Here is a 9,688-nt window from a genome sequence, read left to right as displayed (position 1 = left end):
GATTTTGTCCAGTTTGTGAGGTGAGTTTTCCTCACTGTACTTACGGGTCGAAGGCACGAAGGTTGGCTCATTGGATTAGATATCCTGTTATATAATAGTATGTTATCATGCTATAGTGATATGTTCGAGTGGTATCCTGGTATATAGGATGATGATATGATTAGTGATTTGTAAGATCTGCTTGATTGTCTGTTGACTGGTTATATGTATGTTTATCTGTTATGTATATGTCGACATGTTATGTGTGGTTGGGTTGAGGCAGACCCGTGTCAACATGTTATCCTGGTATATAGGATGATGATATGTCAAGAGTGTAACACTTGATTTGGTCCATAAGGGGTAGAATTGTCAACTTCAGGGAAGTTGGAGTACAAAGGGCGTACTTATGCAGGTTGATCACAGAACTCATCCTCGTATGATGGGTGTACGTGGTGTAACATTCGGAATGCAGGTATTTACCGTTTTAACTCTTGGAATGAAACTTATTTACAAAGGAGGTCCCTATGTACGATGGGCGTACATATGCGTACGCTTAGCGTACAAGGGTAGTTTGGACACGTACATGCACCATGTATGCGGGGCGTACGTGGCCTAATACAAAAACCCTTGGCATGAACCCTATTTAACCACTCTTATGCCATTTGGACGTAACCCTAAACAGCCTCCATTGCCTCTTATATTCCTTAAACCCTAGTTTGCAAGTGAGTGTGATTCTTGAGCTTAAAAGTGATTTTGGTGGCCATTTTAGTGTGTTTGCAAGAAGGAGAAGGTGGTGATCAAGTCTTGGACGTGGTAGAGCTTCTAGATCCTACATCTAATTCATCTTGGGGTACTTTTGGAGGTAAAAAGTCCATACCTTGCTTATCCTTTTGCTTGTTTGAGTTAGGGTTTGGTAATTACTCCATTTTTGGTCTATGGATCCTCTCTTGTGAGTTTGAGCAACTCTAGAGTTTAGAAATGTTAGATATGAATTCCTTTGGCATGTTAAAAGCATAAAAAATGCTAACTTGATGGTTGTTATGGCACCATGCATGATTTTAAGATCTTAAATGGAGTCTTAATGGATAAAATGAGGTGTTCGGTTCCTATATGGCATGCAAAGGCATAAAGTTGCCAACTTTATGCCCTAGGGCCTTTAAAATGACTAAGATCTGGAATTTGACGAAGTGGCTACATGAATTAAGAACTTAATGACTTTTTGTGCAAAGCAGCTTGTACGCTGGGGGTACTAGTTTGTACGTTGCGTGTACCGCCAAAGGACCTAGTACGCTAAGCGTACTGATGATGTATGTCGGGCGTATGCTTCCAGTGAGTTTTGGACTTTCGACGGGCTTTTGAGACATCTGGGCCCTACTTAGCCTTAGTCCTGGACCTATTAGAGTAATTGGGCCTTTAAACTTGTTAATGGACCATAGGTGGCATGGTTGGGCCTTTCTGGCTCATTATTGTTTTGGACCTTGGATGTTAGGCCCATTAAATGAGAAAGACTTTTGGGCCTTATTGGAGGATTTTGGACTTAGGGTTTTGGCCTATGCCTTTAGTTTGTGACTTAATTCTAATTAGGTTAACTTGTGTATATTCAGTGTGAGATTTATGGACCGGTATCCAAACAGTATTTTTATCAGCAATCTGAGGTGAGTCTTCTCACTATATTAATGTGTCGAAGGCACCAATGTTGGCCCATTATCTGACATGTGGATTGGCAGTTGTTATATAATTATTTGTCCGAAGACCTCGGGGGTAGCCCATGACACTTGTGTGAAAAACATGGGGGTAGCCTATGGCACTTGGATATCAGAACATGGGTGTAGCCCATGGCATTCCAAGTAAAGACCATGGGGGTAGCCCATGCACTTGGATATCAGACCCTTTTGTAGCCCATGGCATTCCAGGTAAAGACCAAGGGGGTAGCCCATGGAAATCTTATGTATGTGGCATGGTATTATGTGGTTATCTGTTATGTTATATTTTGGGAACTCGCTAAGCTTTTGCTTATAGTTTATTTGGGTGTTTTCGGGTACTTCCGATACTAAGGGGAAGGGCCCGGCTTGATAGCGCAACATTCACATCAACAATTTCCGCATTTATCGATATTGATCTCTGATATTTTGATATGATATGATAGAATGGATTTTGAGAAACAAATTATGATGGTAATTCGTATTTTAAAAATGAAAATTTTTATCTGGATTTTTTGGGTGTTACAAGTTGGTATCGGAGCCATGGATTGTGGGATTCGGGCACACTCTCGGGTGTGTCAGAACTCAAATTGAGGAAATGGTAACCCTTTTCAAAAGAAAAAAAAGTCAAGTTTTTCTGAAAACATTTTTCTTAAGTAAAAAGGGAGAGTGCAATGCGCACAATCGACCGATCTCAAGTAATTGTTGCCTTGTAGCCTTGGAGAATTCAATGCTATGAATATATTTCTTGGAATTGATGTTGACTCTGTTATTTGCTAAGTGTGTGTGTTCAAAGTTGAATATGTTTAGGATTGCATAGCCCTAGAATGATGGATTCTTCCTCATTTCCTGTTCCTTGTTTGGTTATGGTCTTAGGGGAGAAACTTTATTTGACAGTCTATGTGATTCTATTTATGTATAACTTGTATGCATAAGGCAACCTACGGTATTGATTGAGGTTTCTGGTTCTGTGAGGATTGAGAAATCTTAGAAGAGTCTAGTATATGCGTATGTGATGTGTTTTGTAGGTCATGTTTTATCTATGGTTGGGTGAATTAGAGGTATCAGGTATGGCCTTGTGGAAGGTACAGGTACGTGTGGAAAGTAGTATTGGTCTTGTACTACTGAAAGCACCGGACCTGTACCCAAGATAAGGATAGACCTGGAAGCTCTAAGGAGTTCGGTGGGGAGGAATCCCTTCGAACTTGATTATTAATTGCTTTCTATGTTGTATTTTTAGTTGGGGATGGTGATGGCTACGCGAGGAGGTTCAAGTTCAGGATCGAGTTCAGGCTCTGGTGCAGAGTCGATTGATGAGAGGTTAGCGAGCTTATCGCAGCCGAGGTTACTCGCGGCATCCTTCAAGCTACCCCAATGATTTTTGGTACCGTCAAGGAGGGGGTCATGGAGATTATGGAGGAGCCGCCCAAGTCTTTCCGATCTGAGACCGCTGCAGTCAGATTAGGACTCGAACTCCCTCATTTCGGGAGAATGCTCAACGCATGAGCTTTTGCCCTGAGGCGGAAAAGGTGGGATTCACATTCTGTATGCTGAGGGATCGGGCGCGAGTCTGGTTGGAGGAGGTTACCCGTGAGGTTGGGACGACGGATGTGCCACTGATGACGTGGTAGGATTTTGTGCGGAGGTTTGATCGGGAGTTTGCATCGACCATTGAGGTGCAACAGCTGGTGAGGGAGTTCCAGGACCTTCACCAGACTATGAAGTCTATAGCGGAGATTACTGCCAAGTTCAGGGAGAGGGCATTACTGGTTCTACAGTACGTTGCTGATGAGGAGATGATGAAGACAAGATATCATGCTATGATGAGGGATGATATCTGGGAGTTTGTGAGCTTTTCAGGGTGCAAAACCCTGAATGACATGATTGAGAAGGCCCGTGAGTGGGAAATTGAGTTGGAGCTCCGGACGAAGCGGAAGCCGGAAAAGGTTCATATGACAGTGGGTTAGGCTAAGAGGCCTAAGACCTCTGATCCTCCCAGCAGAGGCTAGCAGGGTCGGGGCCGTTATTCCAAGTGTAGCAAGCCGTATAATGGAGCTTGTCGGGTAGGAGGCTTGGTATGTTATGGTTGTGGCCAACCGGGCCACATGAGCAGGGAGTAGGGGTGCAAATGAGCCAAGCTACTTGCGAGCTACCCGGGATCGACTCGGTAAAAGCTCGACTCGAGATCGGTTTTTATTGAGCCCGATCCGAGCTCGAGCCTGACTTTAATCTTGTTTATTAAACGAGCTCGAGCTCGAGCCTGTCTAACAAAGATTGATTAGGCTCACGAGCCTAAACGAGCCTATATATAAATATAATATATTTTATTTTTTATAATTATATTTTATATATTAAAATAGATATTTGGAAAATTATTGAATTAACAATTAGGTTTTGGGTATTAGGGACCGAGGGAATTTCATTCGTTTCAAATCAAAAGAAGTTGACACTATTCATGTTCCTTCCCCATTCGAAAAATCTTATCATCTGATTGTTATCGGCGGCGAGCCGGCGAGCACGATACCACAAAGACCACCAGACGACGATCTTCCATCGTCTCACGTCAACCCTGCGTCCCTGCCCTTCAATCGAGACTCGTTAACTCCTTTCTGTTGTGATTCAAACATTCTAATCAGGCGATTGCTAAGCACGTACCAAACAACAATCTCCCAGCGACGTCTACCCTCCGATCGAGCATTGTTGTCCGACATCGAGTACCATCGTCCGACATTAAACACCTTCAGTCCGTCCGAACACCGGCCAGTCATCTTTAATTCTTCACAATTCACAGTATGTTTTTTTTCCATTGTTCACTCATCTATTTTTTTTTCTAATGATTTGATGATAACTTATTATTTCTCGATTACTTCGGTTTTGTTGCCTCACATCAGTTGATAGCTTTGTTAAAATAGCTTATTTTTCTACTGATTCCATTGTTGGTACTTTTCCATTGTCCACTGGTTTGTTATTATTTTCTTATCACTCATCGTATTCTGATGTAGGCTATTTTCATTGATAGTTTTGTTAAAATGGCTTTATAGCTTTGTTGGGTTACTTTTTCTGGTTAACTTCTCAGTGTGTTCTCTTTTATCAGAAGTTGAATGATATTTTTTTTGATTGTTTGTCTCTGCGATATATTGACTTGGTTTGATTGAAATACCATTTTAATTGTTTAGTCTAGATTCTTATTCATTGGATATTAATTAAAGACCCTTAACAGGAAAGTATATTGTTGAATGCTGATGAACTAAGTATGCTTATTAAATGTACAAATTTTGACAAATATTCTTTCATTAACCATGTTGTAGATATTATGGATTGTAATGTGAGTTCAGATCTAATGGAAGGGGTTGAGAATAAGGAGCAATCTGCTCCCATAAATGTAGATGCTGATGAACAACCAACTCCCAATAATCATATTCCAAGCGTAAATGGCAGTGATAAACACCCAAATGCAGAAATCCATGGGGGAGAAGAGGAAATAGTAATGAAATGAAAACGAAAAAAACATCAAAGGCATGGGATGGTTTCACTATAGTGTCTCTATCTAATGGTACCAAAAAAGCTCAGTGTAATCATTGTAAAACAAAGCTAACTTATAGTGATAGCGGGACTACATCAACATTAAAAAGGCGCTTGCTTATATGCAAGCCACATAAAGATTATGAAGAAAAGCAGAATTTACTGAATTTTCCACATATTAGGTCGGATGGGGATGCAGGACATGAGAAGCTTCCTTCATTGATCAGGCCTGATGCAAAGTATGACAGTAACAAAATAAGAGAAGCAATAGCTACTTGGGTGTTGGGTATTGAGCAACCTTTTTCTGTTGTGGAGGATGATTTATTCGTGCAGATGATGAAGACAGCTCCTCCATTATTTGAGAAAACAAGCAGGACTTCAACCAAATCAGATTGTTTTAAGATATACGAGCATGAGAAAAAAAACACTAAAAGCTCTTATAAAAGCAACCTCAAAAATCAGTTTGACCACTGATTGTTGGAAGTCATCTCATCAGAAGATTAAGTACATGGTTATCACATGGCACTTTATTGACCATAATTGGAGGTTTGATTTCCTTCTATATTTTTTAATAAGCTTTTTTCCATTTTATTTAATATATTTATATTGATATCTGGACTTGATTTTGTAGATTGCAAAAACGTGTCTTGAGTTTTGTACATGTTCCTCCTCCTTGTAACGGACTTGATATTGTTGATGGTATTTATAAATGTTTGAAGCATTGGGAAATTGAGGACTAGATATTCACGATATCTGTAGACAATGTTGCATACAATGATAGGGCATTGAGACGACTGAAAGAAATTTTTTCTAGAGTGAGAAAACTCACGTGTGGTGGTAGGTTATTTCATGTTAGATGTTGTGCACACATTTTGAACATGCTTGTGAAAGATGGTCTTGCTATGATTGATTCTGTTATCGGGGAAGTTCGTGAGGGTATAAAATATATTAATAATTCTGAGGCGAGACTTCAAACATTTTCAAATATTGCACATCAACTGCAAATACAAGATAGAAAATTATTGCTTGATGTTCCAACACGATGGAATTCAACCTATGATATGTTGCCAGTTGCATTAAAATTTAAAGATGTTTTCCCAAGGTATACATTAGATTTTAATAAAAATAGTTTTGAATGTTGTGATTTTCAGGTTTTCAAATATTGCACACACTAAGTTTTTTTTTTCATAGATTTGCAGAGTACGAACCACATTTCCATCACCTACCTAATGATGAGGAGTGGGCGCATGTGGAGTGTGTATGTGAAATCTTGAAGGTTTTCAAGGTGCATATTACCTTTATTATTTAAGTGTTGTTTTAAATATTTTATCATGCGTAATACTAAAGCAACTTATTTTCAGGTATGCACGAATTTCATTTCTGGAAGTGATTATCCAACATCCAATTTGTATTTGATTGAGGTGTTTAGAGTAAAAGAAACTTTGGATAAAGGTGCTCTATCAAAAAACTATGGTGAGTAAGATGAAGGAGAAGTTTGACAAATATTGGGGGGAGTGCCATCTTGTTATGCCGATAGCTTCAGTGTTAGATCCAAGATTCAAAATGAAGTTAGTAGAATTTAGTTTCCCAACCATATACTCCAATGCTGAAAAGAACATTGAAGAAGTCAAGAAAGCACTTTATGAAATGTATGAAGAGTATTTGGAAATACATGATGCATCAGTTAGAGAAGCTGCAACGCCTGCAAATGGATGTGGAGGGAATGAAGTGTCAAAAACAACATCACTCGGGTCAGGATGGGAGGCTTTTGGGGAGTTTATAAAAAATACAGATTTGGAGAGACCAGAAAAGTCAGAATTAGATATGTATTTGGAAGAAGGTGTTTATAGGAACGAGGGACAAAATGGAATGGATTCATTCAAGGCTTTGGAGTGGTGGAATGTTCATAAACTGAAGTGTCGCGTTTTATCAAAGATGGCTATGGATGTGCTTGCAATCCCAATTTCTACCATTGCATCTGAGGCAACATTTAGTGTTGGGGGTAGAGTAATTGATCCATACTGATCTTCATTAGCACCGGACACTGTTCAAAAGTTGATTTGTGGATGAGATTGGATTAGACATCGTTATGGAATCAAGAAAAAACTGAAGGTACATTTGATAAACTTAAAACACATGAACTAACAGTTGAATATTTAAATTTATTAATATTTGTTCGTGTTGGTGGGTTCTTTTTACAAAGGAGGAAATGCCCATTGAGGTTTTATTACCTACAGGGACAAGTAATACTTAAAGGTGTAAGCCATTCTATTCTACTTGTAATCTTGGTTGTTTAATTACATTATATTGCACATCTCATAAAATGTTTTATTTTACAGATTTTGTTGGATTGAATTTGCTTCAAGGAAGATTGAATTTTGAGTTTTGATAATATGTTATGTTAAAATTTAATAGTTTTATAGTATTTTTGTAATTTGAACTTCCATGATAGGAAGACTTTCTTTTGAATGATTTAATTACATTTTAGGTTTGTTTGTTGGAGTTTAAAACTTATGTAATTTGAAGATTTTATTTAAGCATCTTGGTTGGAATTTAAGTAGTCCGCACATAGTTGAAAATTATGTAAATTCGTGGTTTTTTTTTTAAAATTCATTTTGTAAACGAGCTTTTAACGAGCTCGAGCCAAGCTTAAGCTCGTTTAGGCTCAGTTAAACAAAACGAGCCGATCCCGAGCCTATGTATTACTTCACGAGCCAATCTCAAGCTCATTATTTAGGGCTCGAAACGAGCCGAGCTCGAGCTTGGTCAGGCTCGGGCTCGGCTCGGCTTGTTTGCACCCCTAACCAAAATCACAACAAAACTTTTGAAAATGACCAAATCTGCAACTTTTCAAAGGTTTAGACCTTAGCCACATAACATGAGAAACCACATGAATTATTTTGCAATTTTCTTAATAAAAAAACACTTACCTAAGCTTTTAAAAATCAAAATTATTGTTATTCAATATCAAATTTTATGTGGTTGAAAAAATTAATAAAAGGAACTCTAAACTGTATTATTTTGATTTTATATGAGTAATAAATTTAAAATTTTAATATTCATATCTCTATTTATTGGTTACATATTTAAGTCTCGTAACAATATTATATGACGGTTTAAAAATTATTCACTATGATAATATCATATGAAAGTATGACATAGAAACACGTGTATCTGAATTGGAAAAAAAAAATGGATAATCATTATGTAGAATAATGACCAATGAGTTGCTTTCTATCGAAATAGAAGATTGCATAAAGTTACTGTTTGCAAATTAAACATGAATAATCTGATATTAGATGCTTAATTGTATTGTAATTTCAGGTCAACTGAACAAAAACCTTGACCTGATGGTCAGAAAATTTGAAGTTCTCGTTAAATTTTTATGAAAGTTAATTAGTTATAAAGGTTAAGAGAAACTAAAATAAAAAGTATATCATTATAGCGCCGCCCTAGATACCACAAGGGGGAGTTGCTTCTTTGAAGTCATTTGCCATGTTCAGATCAAACTAGCACATGTAATATGTGCATACTGCATCTCCTCTCAAGTTCACTATTGGTATTGTTATGTATTCAAGTAAATTTTGGTAAGCTAAAATGTCTAACGACAATAAAATCACAGACAACTAATAAATCTTATTATAAAATATGCAATATAAAAACTTACACTAGTTTTAATGAATGTATCTGCTTTGGTCAATATTTATTCTTTTCTTAAAAGCAAATCAAGAATGATAGCTAGATTGGTGCGCAAAAAATAAGGGGTTATGTTAATCTTTTGATGGAATAAAGTTTTGTTTGATTTAATTGGAGTTTGAGAGACGACATCTTCCTACCCTATTTACTTAATCGGTTATAGATTATATATTAAGGTTAACTGAAATGAATAAACAATTATTAACAATGTTTAAAACGATATAGAAATCAACTCAATTTAGGTATGTAAAAATGGTTGAAATATTAAGGGGCATTGTCATAAAAGTTATTAAATTTGCCAAAAATGTTCGGTTTATATGAAGTCCGTTTTTATTTCATTAATGGTATTATATTTGCTAAAAATGTTGTTTTTTAACTTTTTTACCTGTGATGATAGGGTTTTTTCCAAGTTACCATGATATTAATTTCGTAAGAAAAAACCTCTTAAGTTTATATTTTTTTTATGTATTTACCTATGTATTATTATTATTATTATTTCCATATTATATGTATTTATTCAGAAAAAACGTATTTATATGGGAAAAATATTTAGTTAAATATTGTATTTACAATCTTTTTAAATGTTTATATATATATATATATATATATATATATATATATATATATATATATAGAGAGAGAGAGAGAGTTAGGTTCAAGTATTCTAACTAAGTATTGTATGAATGTATGAATCATTGTGGACTAATCAATTTTTAAGAAATATTAAATAATTAATAAGTTGTTTAAGGGGTATAATAGTAATTTTAACCTATTTATTTTTAGTAAATATT

The 9,688-nt window shown here is 36.5% G+C and overlaps 1 protein-coding gene across 1 annotated transcript; it reads left to right on the top strand.

Moving 5' to 3' along the window:
* The first annotated feature begins 3,397 nt into the window (after positions 1 to 3,397).
* Positions 3,398 to 6,682, top strand: LOC122195189 (zinc finger BED domain-containing protein RICESLEEPER 2-like). The gene is made up of 7 exons (XM_042896763.1): positions 3,398 to 3,575; positions 4,988 to 5,106; positions 5,196 to 5,662; positions 5,833 to 5,900; positions 5,961 to 6,303; positions 6,393 to 6,486; positions 6,563 to 6,682. The coding sequence occupies exons 1-7, from the start codon at positions 3,398 to 3,400 to the stop codon at positions 6,680 to 6,682; spliced, it is 1,389 nt and encodes a 462-aa protein (XP_042752697.1).
* Positions 6,683 to 9,688: the final 3,006 nt, after the last annotated feature.

This window comes from Lactuca sativa, chromosome 1 (assembly GCF_002870075.4).
Source record: "Lactuca sativa cultivar Salinas chromosome 1, Lsat_Salinas_v11, whole genome shotgun sequence".
In the NCBI taxonomy this organism is placed as follows: domain Eukaryota; kingdom Viridiplantae; phylum Streptophyta; class Magnoliopsida; order Asterales; family Asteraceae; genus Lactuca; species Lactuca sativa.
Note: the sequence above shows the minus strand (reverse complement) of the source record. Positions and strands in the feature narration are given on the sequence as shown.